This window comes from Colobus angolensis, unplaced genomic scaffold, assembly GCF_000951035.1.
Source record: "Colobus angolensis palliatus isolate OR3802 unplaced genomic scaffold, Cang.pa_1.0 Scaffold13, whole genome shotgun sequence".
In the NCBI taxonomy this organism is placed as follows: Eukaryota; Metazoa; Chordata; class Mammalia; order Primates; family Cercopithecidae; genus Colobus; species Colobus angolensis.
The window spans coordinates 6,052,206-6,070,665 of NW_012114252.1; the positions used below are offsets into that span (position 1 = coordinate 6,052,206).

At 38.3% G+C, this 18,460-nt stretch overlaps 1 protein-coding gene across 2 annotated transcripts in view; it reads right to left on the reverse strand.

Moving 5' to 3' along the window:
• Nucleotides 1-906: 906 nt before the first annotated feature.
• Nucleotides 907-18,460, reverse strand: part of DZIP1 (DAZ interacting zinc finger protein 1) — a 63,731-nt gene continuing 46,177 nt past the window's right edge. For both annotated transcript variants that reach the window (XM_011933796.1, XM_011933795.1), the window contains 8 exons: nt 13,774-13,916; nt 10,116-10,278; nt 9,640-9,769; nt 8,996-9,049; nt 7,376-7,560; nt 5,843-5,973; nt 4,548-4,722; nt 907-2,108 (listed from right to left, as the gene is read on the reverse strand). In XM_011933796.1, the coding sequence (XP_011789186.1) occupies nt 2,029-2,108; nt 4,548-4,722; nt 5,843-5,973; nt 7,376-7,560; nt 8,996-9,049; nt 9,640-9,769; nt 10,116-10,278; nt 13,774-13,916 (1,061 nt within the window). In that variant the 3' untranslated portion in view covers nt 907-2,028. The remainder of the gene's footprint in view (nt 2,109-4,547; nt 4,723-5,842; nt 5,974-7,375; nt 7,561-8,995; nt 9,050-9,639; nt 9,770-10,115; nt 10,279-13,773; nt 13,917-18,460) is intronic.

Below are 18,460 nucleotides of genomic sequence, written 5' to 3' on the forward strand. Positions count from 1 at the left end.
AAAAAATTAAGCCAGGCATGGTGGTGGGCACCTGTAATCCCAGTTACTTGGGAGGCTGAGGCACAAGAATCGCTTGAATCTGGGAGGTGAAGGTTGTAGTGAGCCGAGATGGTGCCACTGCACTCAAGCCTGGGCAACACAGTGAGACTCTGTCTCAATTAAAAAAAAAAGAAAAGAAAAAAGATACAACTAACCAGGTAAGTTAAACGAGCGGCTTTTAAGACACAGATGTAGTGACTTAATTTAAATACAAGGTTTACTTAGCAAAAGTTTATTTCCCCAGGGCCTTCTGCTCAGGAATGAAAACATAGCAGACACAAAACATGGAATAGAGAGACCTGGCTTAATGTCTCCCCTTGACACTTTGTACCTGCATGGCTTCTGGCAAGTTACTTAATAACTCTCAGTTTCTCACACCTTTAGCATGAGGATTATAATAATAACTACATCACAAAGTTGTAATTAAATGAATTAGTGCATGTTCAAAACCAAACCAGACCAAGTGGTTCTATAAATATCTGTTGAATAAATAACTGAATGAACAAAGTGACACATGGGTCATCTTAGGTATGGTGTATTTTTGTAGATTGCCATTCTCTGTCCTACTACACGAAACTTGGATTCAGCCTTCACTAAAGCTTTTAGAAACATACATATAAAGTGAGTATATCTGCATGAAATAGCCCCTATAGGAAGTTGGAAAAATTGTTTTAGAGGGCAAGTATGGCTTACAAGTAAAAAGGATCCCAGGGTGGGTGGAAACAGATAAAGATTTGTTCTAGCCATTAGGACAGGATGTGATATGGCATAGCTATCAAGGCCAGATTCTCCCTCTGTAAGACCTCTAATAAGTATAAATTTAACTCAGAATTCATCTCTAATAACACAGCCACAGTCACAATGACATAACGGAGTGCTTTACTGAAAAGGTGGACAAATGAAAAGAGATCTAAAACCCAACAAATCTTTTAGTTAAAAGGTTACTTTTTCTTGGAAACAGAATATAGTACCACCAAGTTATAAAAATGCAAAAAACAGTTTATATGAACTTTCTGACTTTTGACAATGTCATTGTTTAAGAATGTAACTAAATTACTTTTGAGGTATTTCATAATACATGTTGGGTATTTTAAAAAGTAAAAAAAAAAAGTTACATAGATGAATTCAGTAATGACTCAAATATTTTCTATTTAGTCTGATAAATCGGCTATTAAAATAACTACACTTTATTCATAAAATATCCAAGATAAAGAATATACTATATAAAATAACCAACCATTTAATAGTAACATGCTTACAGTTTCTCAAAGCTGAATGTGACAAATGTACTTCAGGAAAATGTATTTAACATTGGACCTAGCTATATTCTAATTCTAAACTTACTTTTTTGGGGTGTGGAGGGATGGAGTCTTCTATATTGCCCACACTGGTCTTGAACTCCTAGGCTCAAGCGATCCTCCCACCTTAGCCTCCCAAGTAGCTGGAATTAAAGGTGAACACCACCACACTCGGATTAAACTTACTTCTATATGAAAAATAACCAGACTAACTTTTAGGGACTAGTGGTTCTACCAATTCAATTTTAAGACCACTAACAGAATTTTATAATATAAACACCTATGATGTTACAGCATACATAAGGAAAATATTTTTTAAAGTTTTAGTAATTCAAACCAAAACCTGCTGTACGTTAAAAAAAAATTCACTTAAAAATTAGTTGGAAAAAAAAAACACTTAACACTAGAGTACCGTTCTGAAGAAAAAACTTTTTATGACTTAAATGACATGTTATTTTTAAGCAGCAGCAGAAGTCTTAAACACCTTTATATGCTTCAAAATACTGTCGATGATCTGATTTTCAATACTGTAATAGGTGCCATTAAAGAGACCATTGTTCTTTGAATCAGTCTCTGTGTTGCTGCTGGAAACACAGTAAGGCAGAAGCACTGGAATCATGGAGGCAAGTTACTGAAACACTGTGATACTGAAATACTGCTGGCTTCTGGAAGAATCTTCTGACATGTGGAATTAGACATCTGAAGAATCGCTCCAATCAGTCACAGTTACTAAGCTGCTTTTTAATGTGCTTGATTCATTTTCTTGAAGTCCTGTAAGTGGTGGGGAGAGGCAGGAGAAGAGAAGGCCTCAACGGTTAAACAAGCACATTGTCAAGTCTATAAAAATCCATAATTTCATATTGTCATTAATCACTCAGTGTCTAAATGTGTTCATGAATCCTCATCTCCCAACCCCCATGAGCTATGTATAGGATGCCACTTTAAAATCCAACCATGAATTGGTCGCATCTCTAGGATACACTCACAGGACCCTTGGATGCAAGCTTCCGCCCTGCAGCCTACAAACAGCAGGGGCCACATCCTGCTTCCCACTCCTTCCCCAGCATTCAGCTCAGGGCCTGGATGTTGAAGGTGCTCAGTACATTTGTGTTGTTGTTACTGACTCTGAGTGAATAGATGGTAAAAAGAAAGAAGGATGAAATTAGCAAGCCAAGTAGAGATTAAGTGTTAAAAAACAGATTTTCTAGGGTAGATAGGCTTAACAATGAAGTCAATTTTAAAATGCCATGATTTTGAGCCACTGAAATAGAGTGCAGAGAATTCCACTCAAGTTTAACTGTAGAAATGTGTTCCTCCAGGGGCACAGGTTTATGATGTTGGAGTAAAGAGACAGGAGATTTCCTTAGGGCATCCTCTTGGCCGTGTAAAGAGTCACTGTAATGCAAACAGGGTCTCCTGGTTTTCAATAATTAGAGCTGACACTTAGCACAGATAACTGATGCCAGTTATGCAACAGCTATGTTATAACTGGACAATGTGAGAGAAAAGGTAGCGTGAAGGACAGAGGCAGCAACAGCTTATCTTACAAAGGGGTGAGAGGCTGCTGAAAATGAAAAGAGCAAGAATGGAGATGTGCAGGTATTAATTTAAAATTACAGGCTGAGTGCAGTGGCTCACATCTGTAATCCCCACAGTTTGGGAGGCTAGAGCGGGAGGATCATTTGAGCCCAGGAGTTTGAGACCAGCCTGGGCAACCTGGTGAGACCCCATCTCTAATAAAAACAAAAAAAGTAATAAAATTATAAGTAGGAGTACAAAAACAGTGAAGAAGGCATGAGAGGTGTGGTGGGTGGTGAAAATGAGCCAAGTCCCCACCTGTCTTTGCAGGACATCAACAGTTACTATCTAAAGTCGATGAATCAACAGAGTGATTTAAGGCCATTACTGAGAGGCACAGAGGTACCACTAATGAAGGTGGTGCGATGGCATAGAGAAGACTTCTGAACTACTCAGCCTTCAACATGTGCAAGAATTACTTTGACAAAAAAATTAAAATTTTCTAATTTAAAAAAATTAACTGAGTTATTAGGCTTATCTAGGCTCTAGATTGGGGGATATGAAAATCATTTCAAGTGATCATCTCATAGTATTTCATCCCACTGACTACAATGCTACAAGAGAAACCTCCCTTGGGAGAAAATGAAGAAAAATATTTAATAGGAGAACAGACTAATACAGAAAGATTGCCCAGAAGAGTGGTCTCATTCAGGTATATGATCAGAAATTTTAATTCCTAAAAGGCATCTTCATGAAGAGAATATGTGTATAGACATTTTCAAAAATAATATAAAAGCCAGGCATGGTGGAGAACATCTGTAGTCACAGCTACTCAGGAGGCTGAGGCAGGAGGATTGCTTGAGCCCAGGAGTTTGAATCCAGCCTAGGCAACATAGTGAGACCCCATAGCCTAAAAAAAAAAAAAGAAAAATTTTTTTTTTTTGAGACAGAGTCTCACTCTTTTGCCAGGTTGCAGTGCAGTGGTGTGATCTCAGCTCACTGCAACCTCCGCTTCAGGTTCAAGCAATTCACCTGCCTCAGCCTCCCGAGTAGCTGGGACTACAGGCACGCACCACCACGCCCAACTAATTTTTGTATTTTTAGTAGAGACGGGGTTTCACCATGTTGGCCAGGATGGTCTCGATCTCTTGACCTTGTGATCTGCCCGCCTCGGCCTCCCAAAGTGCTGGTATTACAGGTGTGAGCCACTGCGCCCAAACAAAACAAAAAAAAATTTAAAGAATACAAACAATTTGGGGGCTACGAGTGGTGGCCCATGCCTGTAATCCCAGCACTCTGGGAGGCCGAAGTGGGAGGACTGCCTCAGTTACTGGGGAGGCTGAGGTGGGAGGGCTGCTTGAGCCTAGAAGGTTAAGGCTGCAGTAAGCCATGACGGCACCACTGTACTCCAGCCTGGGTGACAATAACACCCTGTTTCAAAAAATAAAAATAAAAATAAATTTAAAAATATAAAGACTAAAGATTAGTCCTATAATTAAATAAAAATAACAATATATATGAATCAGTAAGTTATACATATCCACTCCTTATTTAAATAATATAAAGAAAGCACTGACAGCTTTCTTTGTTGTCTGATGATATACTAGCATAAGTTAATTACATATTTATAAAGATGAAACACAACTAATAAGAAAATGGACTGAGCTTGTATTAGAGGGGAAAGCAGCGAACCTTCTCCCTTTGGCCCCTTAGGATTAAATGCACCCCCGGCATTTAGCACATGAGCAAAATGTGGTTCATTTTTCACAGGTGGAGGTTCCTTCTGTTCTTTTCCAGATTTTTTTCCCAAAGATATCTCGTCCTCTAGGGATGATATGTCCCAGTCTTCATCCTCCACATCTACACACTAAAAGAAAGGCATGGAGAATAATTAATGTTTCTTAAAAAAAAAAAAAACAAAAACCGGTGCCCCTCAATCATTTTATTGGTTAGACTGAGCATCTAACATTGAACCATAAGGAAAGAAGTGGGGAACTATTAATACTTCCAAATCTAGTCATTTCTGCAGGGCAGTGAAATGGATTTGGAAGTTGGTATTCTGAAATCTGAATCATCTATTTTTCATTTCTGCCATGGAAATATATGTTTCCTACTCTATCAATCATGAATGTAGAAAATTCCAGAAATGCTACACTGTAGGGGTATGAAACTCTAAAAGGCAGGGTGCTCTGGAGTAGGAGTGAGGTCTGCTCTCGCTTCTTACCTCTGTGATAATAATGACATCTAACTGTGGGCACATCACACCAAGGCCTGGAGAAATAGCCCCCAACTGGAAGGTGCACACGGTTCTAGCATGTCCTTCCTAAAGAAAGATGCTTTTGCGCTCTCTTGAATGACACAGGACTTTCTGTCATTTTTGGCTTGTGTAACACAAATAGAATTAACTAATAAAAGTAATCTGACAAAATGTCCTGGACTGGAAGACCAGTCAACACAGATGATTCATTGCTGTGCCCAGAAATACAATGGGAGAGTTCCATCCACAGAAACACTTCTGGCATCCTGGTTGTTAGAACCGCTGGGAAAATGTTTGGGCTTCTTCTCTAATGCAGACAGAGGAACTTGAGCTCCACCCTCACTTCAGCTCCCAAGTGGGGCTAAACCCTTAAAAGTCCCTAAGGTCTCATGCGAGGGTAGTAGAGAAGATCTGAAGGGCCCCAATTCTGGTCAGTCACAAATTTCTTTGTACAAATCATTTGATATCTGCAAGTATCAAATAATACATGTGACAGGATTTTGAAAACCTGTAAAGTGTGATGCTTATTATATATTGTTGCTGTTATCACACCAGTATCTTTGTCTATGGAATGGAAAGAAATGCAATACTGAGAACAAGAAAGGTGAAAACCTCAACCTCTACTATACCAGCTAACTATCTGTTTTATATTTCACTACAAAAAGTATGACCATTAAGGTGTTGTCAAAAGACAAATAAATGTATATCTAGAAAGTAAAAGTGATTTCACCTTTAATTCTTGTAATCCTTCTTTTTTGATAAACATCTCAGGAACGTTAGTTCCACCAACTGGTTTATTCACATTTTTGCGATGTGAAAACATCTTTTCAACTTTTTCAGTAGGTGTTTTAATGGTGGCTCCTATAAGATCAATAAAAATTAGGCAAGTGAAGTATTTAGAAATTTCATCTATCTTCAGTTCCAAAATAACCTTACAGGAAACTTTGAAAGAGTCTAAGCTTTGGAAATAATTATGTATTACTTCCAAATCAGTTGATGTACTTTGGGGTTAAAAAATTAAACACATAATGCTTAAAATAATCATAATCCTTGAGACTATGAGCTATAAAGTTTTTATTTTATTTAATTTAAAAAAATAGAGACGAGGTCTTGCTATGTTGCCTAGGCTGGTCTTGAACTCCCAGGTTCAAGCAATCCTCCTGCCTCAGCCTCCCAAAGTGCTCGGATTACAGGTGATAGCGACTGTGCCTGGCCTGAAGTTTTCATTTTAAATCAAAGAAAGATGATCTCATTCAAGTGTGTGGTCAGAAATTAATTTCAGTTAGATAACCTGTATGAGTGGAATATTCATAAGGGTATTTACAAAAACAATATGAATTTTTAAATGAATTCATTATATTTTATCTCATTACACAAATACATGGTATATACACATCATATACAATACAAATTACATCCAAAAATATATTAAATATAACAAATTACATACAATATATTAAATATAATAAATTACATCTGATATGTTTAAAATATATAATTTAAAAATTGCATTAAGTAGAATTTTTTTAAAAAATAATGACCCATCAGCTCTACTTCTCGTCAGCAAACATTTGCAGTGACAGGCTAAGATCTTGTCTTCCTTTAGTATTACTCCAGCTCCAAGAGGCAGCACAGTGTATTAGAACAGCCATTCTCATAGTCACCCAGTGTCCTGGGTTGAATTGTGTCCCTCTAAATTCACATGTTGAATTTCTAACCCCCATTCCTTAGAATATGACCTTATTTGGAGGCAGAGTCTTTGCAAAGGAAATCAAGGTAAAGTGAGGTCATTAGGGTGGGCCCTAATCCAATGTCCTTATACAAACGAGACATCTGGACAGAGACGCACACAGAGGGAAGATGATGTGAGGATGCACAGGGAGAAGACAAGTCAAGGACAGAGACGCGGAACAGACCCTCCCTGGCAGCCCTCACAGGAACCAACAGTGCCTACACCTTGCTCTTGTACTTCCAGCCTCCAGAACTGTGAGGCAATAAGGTTGTGTTCCTTAAGCCACCCAGTTTACGCTACTGTTACAGCAGCCCTAGCAAACTAATACACCAGGTATCATTCCCAACTCCTTCCTCCCCTTCAACTGGAAAGTGCTAAGCCCTGCCCATTTTCCGTGGGCGCCTTTGGTATCCGCTGCATCTGTTTCTTGCGCACCCTCCCAGAGCTCAGACTCCCAATGCTCGGTACACCCGGGTGAGGGCCACCGTCCTAAATAAAGTTTCCAGAGAGTTTTCCAAGGTAACAGCTCACCTGTGGGCTTGGGAGAATCATCAGTGTCCTCGCTTCCCTCGGTCCCGTCCGCGTCACTTTTCACTGCGTTCTTGCGGAAGCTGCCCTTGTTTTGCGATGACGGCACAGGAAGCGGGCCTGGGGATGCGTATGCCCGGATGAGGTCGTCGTCCTCCTGCTCCTCCTCTGAACTAAAGGGAGGGGTCCTACACAAATCAACACCGAGACAGGGGCGCTGTTTTCGTAACACTTCAGGGTTTATGATATTAAAAGATATGCCTCTTAAAGTGGTGGCACCTTTCTCAGGTAATTCCCAGTGGGCACAAGTGCCTTTGGGGCTATGACCAAGATGGCAGCAAGGCCAGAGGTTATACCCATGACTGAAACATCCTCCCACGCCCAGATCTCTGCCAGCCGCGGGGCATGTTTATCAAAATGGGCTGAAGCTGGGGCCTGTCTCCTCTAAACCCAAATGTGTATATTCTTAATAATTTTGGTTTTCATACACTTAAGAAAAACATTTCTCAAAGAAAAACATTTCCTCAGTATAACCACTCATCTTTTAAAATTGTGTCATTACTTACAGTTTCTTGATACTGCACTTTATTGCAAAGAGCTTTTACATACACAATCTCATTTGTATCATCACATGAATTATTACCCCCATTTTAAAGTGAAATAGAAGTTCAAAGCAGTGTTCGTTCATTTAAATAATATTTACTGGGCACCTAAATTCCAGACAATGTGTCAGTCTTGTACATGTTGATTCATTCACACCACATCCCAAGAAATAATGCTCTTCCCATGAGATTATGTATAAGAAAAGTGCTTTTGAAGGGTGAATCATTGTTTATTGTCTCTAATACACAGTGCCTCAATGAAGAGATATTTATGTCATCAATATCTCCAGAATAAGGCAATGATGATTAAATTATTCATGATCAAATTAGTCTTACTCATAATTAGTAACAATATACCTACAATTTATTGAGTACCCACAAGTGCCAAGCACTGAGCCAAGCCCTCTTCATACATTCGCATTTAATTTGTAGAACTCTCTTGTGAAAAAGGCAGCATTATTCCATATTGCAGATAAGGAAATTGGGACTTAAAACATCCCATATTACAGATAAGAAAACAAGCTTAAAACAGTAATCAACTAAATCAGTAGCACACAGGTGATGAGCAACTGAGGTAGGGTTTTTAGTATCCTAAGAGAATCTAAGAGAGGAAGAGCTACTAGGGTCATTATTAACTTCCACAAAAAACTGGAACACGAAATTATTACATTTAAAACAAACTTACACTGTCACAGGTCTAGGCATAAAAACTCAACATCAGCCATTTAATTTAAATGTACTTATTGAGAAATTACTCAACATTGTCAGGGGGTGGATATAAGAATGACTCAGGTGTCCCTCTTCTTAATGGAGTCCACAGTGTGGTTAAGGGCTATTGACTTATGTAATAACTGATAAAGACACAAAGACATGTCACAAATAACGTATCACAAAGGGACAAATTATGATAGTAAATAATTATAGCTTCATTCAACCATAATGAGCACACTACTTTAAAATGAAAGGAATGTTCAGTGTAAATAATTTTTAAAATGACCCTCCCATCCCCGTCAGTACTCACGTAATAGTTGAAGACTTTCTGGGAAAATGATCTTCCATGATATTTTTCTTAATTCTGAAAAACAACAGAAAAATATTTTTAAATTGCAGAAGTTAATAATATAATTTCAGATACATTTCTATGGAACTAGTGAGTTTTGCTTTTGACATATACTAACGAGGAAGAGCAGCAACAAAAGTCACCAAGTGTCAACAAGAGACTGGTAGGAATTACAAGTGTGATTCTCTGTTGGACCAAACACTGTTATGGACTCAATGTCTGTGCACCCCCCACCCCAAATACATATGTTGAAGACCTAACCCACAGTATGATGGTATCTGGTGGGCCTTTGGGAGGTGATTAAGTTTAGATGAGGTCATTGAAGATGGGGGCCCCCATGATGGGATTGGTGCCTTATAAGAGGAAGTGAGGCCAAAGCTCGCTGTATCTCCACCATCTGAAGGCATGGCAAGAAGGCAGTTGTCTGCAAGGCAAAGAGCCTTCACCAGAACCTGACTACACTGGCATCCTGATCTTGGACTTTCAGCCTCCAAAATGGGAATATAATACATTTCTGTGAAGCCACCCACTCTATGGTATTTTGTTAAAGCAGCCTGAGCTAAGACAAACATTGATAAAATAAATCTCAGGGCTGAAATACTCACTTTGAAACAGATGTCCTATCAGTAGAAACAGCTTTTTGTCTAATCAGTTGTCTGTTTTTGGGAGGAAGTTGTATCATTTTGGGTACTTCTCCAGCTGAAAGGGTATCCATTTGAGAAACACTGTACTTATCTGGAATATAGTGTCATTCATGAGTCTCCATTGCCTTTACGATCAGTAAGTGAAAAGCAAAGGTAAATGGTATAATACTCCCTATGCTGCTGTGGAAATGAACAATCCCATCTCTAGGGTTTAAAGCCAGACTCTAGGGTTGTTGTTTTGTTTTTACTGTAAAAACAAAACCCAAGACCCAGCATTTAATAGTACAAACAGTAAGAGAGTTGTCAATGAAATGGCAAAATTTGTTAACCATTTAAAATTATAATAATTTATTTAATGATATCTTGTGGTGAAAAAAAGAAGAAAAAAGAAAAAGTTGTTAAATTAAGCTCTCATTTGCAGTAGGTAACAAGCTTACCTGAAGATAGTAGTGCTTTCTCTTCAATTTTACAGCTGACTTGATGTTCAAGGAATTCTCGAATTTGATGAAAGTTAGGTATTTCTCTTTCTTGTTTATGTCTTTCTGATTCCACACGTTTTAGTACTCTATGCAATTGATCACTTGAAATGCCATGTATATCCTGAAAAAATAAGATGTTAAGTTGGCCAATTATCCTGGGAGGTTTCATTTCATGGGGATATATCAGCATTAACTATGCCAACATTTCAATCCATCCTTACAAGACTCCAGCTGTGTGTAGAGGGTGAGGGTGCCCCAACAAGTAACACACTGTCCTGGCCCCTTTGGGGCCAGGAGTTCAGCTGGGCACATAAGGCATGCATATGTTTATGACTGGCTGACCAACGAGGCTATGTGTCATAAGGACCCAATGAGTCTACAAAGGCTAGAAGAATTCCAGGGAGAGAGACCATCGAAGGCCCCAGTGGCCAGAGAAAGTTGAAAGGGAAGGCTGAGCTGTGGCCTGAAGGACAGGTGGAGTCCAACAAGTAAAAACAAGGAGAAATTTCCAGATGGGTAGGCATGGGGTACGGACACCTGTGAGAAAGGAAGGTGTCGAGGCAGAAACAGGCAAGGCACATCCCACAGGTTAATGCTTACAAAGACCTGGGTGATGAAACCAGCAGAAGAGACTAAATGCCAACCCAAAAGGCTGAAAGGTTATTCTACAAGGAACAATAGGTCATCAGAGCATCAGAGGTGACTTTCTTTCTCTTTTTTTTTTTTTTTTTTTTTGAGACAGAGTCTGGCCCTATCGCCCAGGCTGGAGTGCAACAGCACGATCTCGGCTCATTGCAACCTCCACCTCCCGGATTCAAATGATTCTCCTGCCTCAGCCTCCCTAGTAGCTGGGATTACAGGCACCCGCCACCACGCCCAGCTAATTTTTGTATTTTTAGTAGAGATGGGGTTTCACCGTGTTGGCCAGGCTGGTCTCAAACTCCAGACCTCGTGATCCACCTGCCTTGGCCTCCCAAAGTACTGGGATTACAGGCGTGAGCCACAGCACCCGGCTAGAGGTGACTTTTAACTATGCAAATAGCGTAATTAAAGAGACAATATGAGAAAAGTCATCTGGATTTGATGGGAATCTAGACAGAAGAAAACTAGTTAAAGGGATATTTGTTGAATAACAGTGTCTCACACACACATGCTACCTACCATCTTTGTCCTCATACCCCTTGCTTCCCTCATCCTTCCCAGTCCCAGGAACTGGCCCCACCACCTACCCAGTTGCCCAGGACAGAAATCTGCATCATCAGATTAAGTACCACCTCCAAGAAGAAGTTTTCTCTGACCTCAGTTATTCAATCAACCCCCTCCTCTACTTTTCCTTTATTTCACTTCATACAGTCTAAATTAGAGATCTCCCATTTGTCTGGACAATCATTTGTTTTATGCCTATCTTCCTATACCATGTAGCTGGAGGATAAGGCCTAATCCTGTACAAATGTCAATCCTTCCTACTTAATATACAAAACTAGAAACAATTTCAATCAGAATCCCAACAAGCATTATTCTGGGAGTTGAAAAGTTATTCCTAAAGTTCATTGGAAAACAAAACATGGAAGAACTGCCAATAAATTTTTGAAATAAGAAGACTAATGAAGAAGGCATGGCCTATAAAAGATATTAAAACACAGGACAAAGCTACTACAATTAAATTAGTATGGTGTGGGCAAAGGAATACACAAAAGCCAAGGTAAAACAGTTGAAAGTCCAAAAACAAATCCAAATATATATAGGGATTTCCTATATGACAAAAGTGTCCTTTTAAATAAATGGAGAAACAATGGATTATACAACAAATGATATTGGGACACCTGATCCAACTGAAAATTAAGTTAGCTCTCCAAATCACTGTTTCGAAACCTAATTCTTCAAGCCCAGATAGACAAAAACAAAATAAGGCAAAACAAAACAAACAAAAAACTAGGAAAACCTCTCCAAGTATTAGGGGAAAAAAAGAAAGTTTTAATAATCTTAGGATAAAAGAAAATGTCCCAATTAAAATTAAAGCCCAAAAAGCCACTTGCAAACAATCAATATGGAAAACTACACTTTCAGGAAACAATCTGTGCAGGATGAATGTCTTCGATTTCCACTGCCCAAAGCGTGGTCAAAACCCACCTAAAAAGGGTCTATGTGCAAATTTAAAAAGACTGACTGAGTTGATTAAAGATGTGGAGCAACTAAACTCTCAAACACTCTTAGGGACAGTGTGAGTTGGTACAAAGACTTTGGAAAACTATTTGACAACACCTACTATACTAAACATATGCCTACCCTTTGACCCAGCAATTTCATCCCTAGATATATATTCAAGAAAAACAAATGCCCATGTTCACCGAAAGACATGTACAAGAATTAACAGCCAAGAAGAACCCCAAAATAAAAACACAAATGTCCATCAGCAGGGAAGAGAGAAACTGCAGTATACTCACACAATAGAATGCTATAAGGCAATAAATAAAGAACAAACTACTGCTACATGAAAAGAATAGGTATGAATCATATACATAAAATCATAAGCAAAAGAAGATATAAAAGACTACACAGTGTATGACTCCACTTTTATGAGGTTCAAGAACAAGCAAAACTAAGTCAGAATACCCTTTCTCTCCAACTGGGAAGTAGGGGGTGATATTGACAGGAGAAGGTAAAGAGAGTCTTCCAGAGTGTTGGAAATGTTCAATCTCATCATTTGGGTGCTGGTTATAGATCGTACACACACATCCATGTACATACAAATCTGCCTATATACATACAAGTATACAAACATGTATATCCACAAATATAGCCACATACACATACATCTGAAAACATACACAATCATCTATATACATACATATACACAAGTGTGCATACATATATCATATACACAAATGTGTATATACATACACAGATATCTGCGTATACACAGATACATACATGTACATATACATATCTACATACACACATACACACTATACACATCCACGTGTGCCCATGCATGCATATGTGCTCACAAGCTTTGCATATATATGTATATATGCATATGTAGATGCACTTTTTTATCTACATATAAACTAATGAAGTTCAGTTAAGGTTTGTGTCTTTTATGTATGTCAATAAAAATAGAAAAAGCAAAAAATCTATATGATAGGATATACAAAATTATTCAATCTGGCAACAATATGAAATTGTATCCATTCATCCATTCATTCAACATGTATTAATGAAGTGCTGGTTTTGTAATAGGCAATGATTTGAGGTTAATATCAGAATGTAAGCAGCACTGTGACTGCCTAGATACAAACCCTGGCTCCTTCATTACTAGCTGTGTGACGTTAATCAAGTTACTTACCTTTTCTGTAAACTGTCAAGATACTAATGTCATTTATTTCAGAGATTTGTATCTATGTTTAAATGAGTTAATATTTGTTAAGTTCTTAGAAGTGTGCCAGGCACACAGTGAATGCTATTCAAGTGTTTGATAAATAAAGTAGGTCACATTAGCCTCTGGTCTCCAAACATGGACAGAATTGATGTGCTTTCTTCTCTTCTCTGATCATTTCTAATTTAGAAAACAAAATATAGCAAAACTAACAAATATTCCAAAAATGAATGAACATACTGCATTAATCCCCAAGGTTTCCAGTCTCTCCATCAAGTTCTGCTCCACCATTGTTCTTAGTCCCTTAGTAAGGGAGGAGTTACTCTTCAAAGCTTTCCTTAAATGCATTTTGTTGTTATTTAATTTCTGTTCATTTTCTCTTCCTGAAATAAGGTTTTAAAAATGTGTTAAAAAATGAATTAAGCAAATACATGAAATCTCTAAGCAGAAAATGACAAAGCACAGCTTTTAAGCAGCAAGTAAGTATTTGTGATGTTTTAAAACTTTTGGATATTTTAGTCACTCAGCACAATACAGAATGCTTAAGTTACCTAGGTTTTAAAACTACTTTATGTCTACTTTAAAACTTCAGTATTTTTAAAGACTCTGGATCACTTAATCAGATGACAACTATAGATATATGTGTATCTATAGAAGCATGATGAAAAAAATTATTTAGGAGTTTAATGTTTTATCACTAGAATTATATCACTATCTCCTGAAAAATTCATCTCTAAGCTCACTCTATTAGAATTTACGTATCATCTTATGAAGAAAAAGCCCAATTTACTTTAAATAATTAAAAGTTTTTGGCCATCTCAGTGGCTCACACCCGTAATCCCAGCACTTTCGGAGGCTAAGGTGAGTGGATTACTTGGACCCGGGAGTTTGAGATTAGCCTGAGCAACATAGCGAGACCCCATTTCAATTTATTTTAAATAAAAAATTAAAAAAAAAACTTTTTCAAAGTTTTTTAGTTTACTAGAACCTAAGTACATATAAAACTTCAAGATGTGAAAATCATTATCCCCCTCAAAACATTTACCAAAATGAAAAAGGATAACAAAAGTCTTAGCAAAAGTGTATTTTGTTTAAAACAACCTATAATTAAAAACAAAGAAACCAAAACCAACAGGACACTCTCCTCACTTCCATCCCTATCCCTTTTTTATTCCCCACTAAAAAAAAAAAAATGTCAAGTTCAAAAGAGTTTGGAGAAGAATGATGGCATGACCTTTAAAAATCTGAGTCCTTATGTACAAAGGAACTAAAGACTTGATTAAAGAGATGCGATGTTTGGCAGTTCAGACCCTTACTGACTGTCCAAAGCCTGATCTGGGAGAAATGTGACAACTATACTGCCATTTTGGAGCCTAATCTCCTAGCAGGGGCATTTTGCCCACCAGAGGATGGCATCAAATGCCATTTCCTAGGTGTAGGGCTCCAGGCTGCCTAAGAGACTCTCCCTTCGCTGCTGCCTCACCCATCTCAGCAGATGGGATTCTTAATATCCATAGTACTTGGATTTGCAGGAGATCTTGAACAAAATGTCTTTTTGTTTAAGATGTTTTCTAAACACCAGTTCCATTCCCACATTAAAAAATATTTCTATTACATAAATAGATGGTTTTACTGAAAGCAAAATTAGTCAGATTACTTTTTTGTACATTACATAGAAGAAAAAAAACCCTGCACAAAAATACTATTCTATGTTTTGCTATTGCAGCTTGCTAAGCTGAAGTGATAAAACTGCATATAATTATATATTAAAAGTCAGAACTAATCTTAAATTGTATAGTCTCAGCAATCATGCTGCTGTTTAACCACCAATGTTTACAAATATTCTGAAACCACCAAAAAAAAGCACTTCTACAAAATCATAGCTGCAGCCACTATGTCGCTGGCTTTGGCTTTTAGGTGGCCATCAAGTGTACAGCTGTCTAGGGCCAAAATAAGAAGAGGCACCAAGAGAGAGCCTGGAAGTCTTGGTGCTACCACTGAAAAAGACATACCCCTTACCCCAATTATGCAAAGAATCTTTTGGCCAATATCTCAGATAATGAAGGACGTCCACAGAAGCATTGCCTAAAAAGAGGCTCTGGGCCGTTTCCTCTGGGACTTGGGGCCACATACAGGGGCAAGCAATGCCTGGAATGACTTGGCCGCAGTTAGAAGAGCTGTCAAGCCTTTGCCGTTAGTTGTTGAATTCATTTGCCGATGTGTCTCTGATCACCCTCAACTCTAATGACAGGTTCATTCTGATGACTGAGTTTCCCCAAACTACTGCAGATTAAGCATTTCCCTCTATCCTCAAATTCACCTTATATACTGGTGCTTGCTTTGGGAAATCATTTATGAATAATTACAGCACCCTAGGTAAAGATTCTTACAAGGCTGGGACTGGCCAATGGAAGCAAGAGAAAGAATGTAGAGTAGGCAGGGAAAAATAAAGTTTTTATGTAGAAGTGGAATTAATCACTTGAAAATCAACCACAGCTGAAGATTTTAGTTAAAGCACATATTGCTCACCAAGACCAAGGCAAAACTTTCTAAAGACTAGCATTTCCTTCAAATACAAATTTTCAAACAGAAGCAAGCAGATGGCCAGGCTAATGCACAACAATCCATACATGGGATCAATTTTATCAGACATACAACATCCCATTTATGGTAAACAAATAATTGTAGCACAAAGCAAATGATTTTTAAAAATCCTTGAATTTCTGAGTTCGAAAGGACTTTATCTACCACCTAGTAATGATAGATTTTTCACATGAGGATACTAGAAACAGCAGTACAGTAACTTCCCCAAAGGCCGTCCAGATGGTCCTGTAGAGGCCATGTCAGCTTCCCTTTCTCCATTTGCTCTCTGCAGTAAACTATGGACAGTAGAAAACCTGGATGTTGTCACTAATTAAACCCAACAACCTTAAGCAGGCTCTTAATCCCCCTATGTTTTCTTTCTGGAAAATAAAATGGCCTCTAAGATCCCTTCTGGCCCTCACGTTCTAGCATCTATAAAACAGCAAGATCAAATATGCCTCTGCTCAAAAAGCAGGTACACAAAAATATGCGTGTGTGAGTTACTACTTAGTAAAAGCCACACTGTTTTTGCAAACCACTACCAAAATTGAGCTTCGCAAGCACTTATCTGCAAAATGTTAGCACAAGCTGAGGAATTTATTGATGGCAGTTAATCTGCTGTCAGTATGTTAACTCCACACAGGTGCTAGAAGGAGGCAGTCACTGGTTTCTGCAGCGGTGCACGTGGACCCTGAGGTATTTTCCATGGTCCTCAGCACTCTCCCATCTACTGCCAGAGCTGTACACATGGAGCATGGCAAGGGTTATTTTCTTTTCCAGTCCAGCCCCCTAAATGTGGCAGCAACCAATGGTGGTGTTTGCTGTCAGAGATTCCAAGCTACCGTCTTACATTGACTGGAAGAACTCTAAAAGCACAGGCAGAGGGATGCAGTGACTGAAATCTGGAACTGGAAGTTAGAAGACCACTCTGGGTGATGGTGGACAATCATGATTCCTATAGGAACCCTCACTAGTCATTTTTTAAATGAGTGTGAACTACATGACCTGAAGTTCCAGTTTTGAAATTACGTGACCTTTTCTATGAACCTCCTGACATGTTTCACAGATTCTTCAAAGAATACGGGATTTTATGTCTTGGACATCAGTAAATGATATGTATGTCGGAGAGAGGAAGCGTGTTACTTGCAAGCAAAATGATGTGTCATTATTCAGAACTCAAATAGGGTAAGATTTGTTCATCCCGTTTCTGGGAAACCAGCAGGGTTGGTTGAAAATCACTTAAAGACAGTATTTTTAAAGCACTATTTCTCTTCAACTTTATAGGGCTCAGAAGCTCAAATGCCTACATAAAGCAAAGAAGGCAACGTGGGACAAAAGAGTTGAGGGGGATTATGGCAAACCGGAGGTGGCTTCCATAGCCGGCAATGGCGGCTCAGCCCTGCTAAATGTTGCTCAGTAGACCATGACCCAGGGTTTCCAGGGTATTGTATTGTGGCATGAAGCCAATAATTAAAAAAAAACAACAACCAGAATTTCTGAGTTGGAAGGGACTTTATCACATAGTGATAGATAATTAAATTGTGTAGATTGCACTACAATTAAATATTGGCAATCGATTGTAAAATATTTGCCAACAGTGCAGCTCGAATAAATCAGCGTCTGTGGAATCGATTTAGCCTGCAGGATCTCGTTTGATGCCTGGGTTGTGGCCATCTTTAAGGTGCTGGAAGTATCTAGGAATGACCCACCCCAATTTATTTGCTTAACAGTGGAACAAGGCTGAGGACCCCATAAGAAGGTGACAATATCTTTTAAAGTGATGCTCATCAGAGTACCCCAAAATTTCCCTCAACAAGTTTTTATGGCTTTCTGTAATTTAGTGCACCTACAGTCACTCTTGTTTCTGAAAGAAGCAGGTTTCTAAACATTGGAACAGCAATTACAAAGAAATAAGAAGAAAATGAAGCAACTAAAACCAAACTCTTCCAAATCAGTGCCAAACATGAACAACTATTGGGACAGGAAGATATGCAATCCTAAGCTAAATGGTCTGTCTAAAATATACAAAGTCAAGACAAATTACAAAGATACATGGAAGCAAAATAAACAAACCCCATAAAAACATCAAAAAGTGACTGATCACTAGCACAGCAAGATTAGACTTGAAAGTATACCTCATATAGGTATTATGAATATGCCTCATCTAGTCAATTCTCAATTTGTAGCCTTATAAAAATAAAAATAAAAAACTGGTAAATGTCTAGAGAACACGGGAAGAGTTATAATAAATATTGAATTTACATATTAGAATACATATCATTTGACTTCTCTTCCTGACAAAAATGACAAAACCAGAATCCACATAAGTGTTGACAATTTGCTT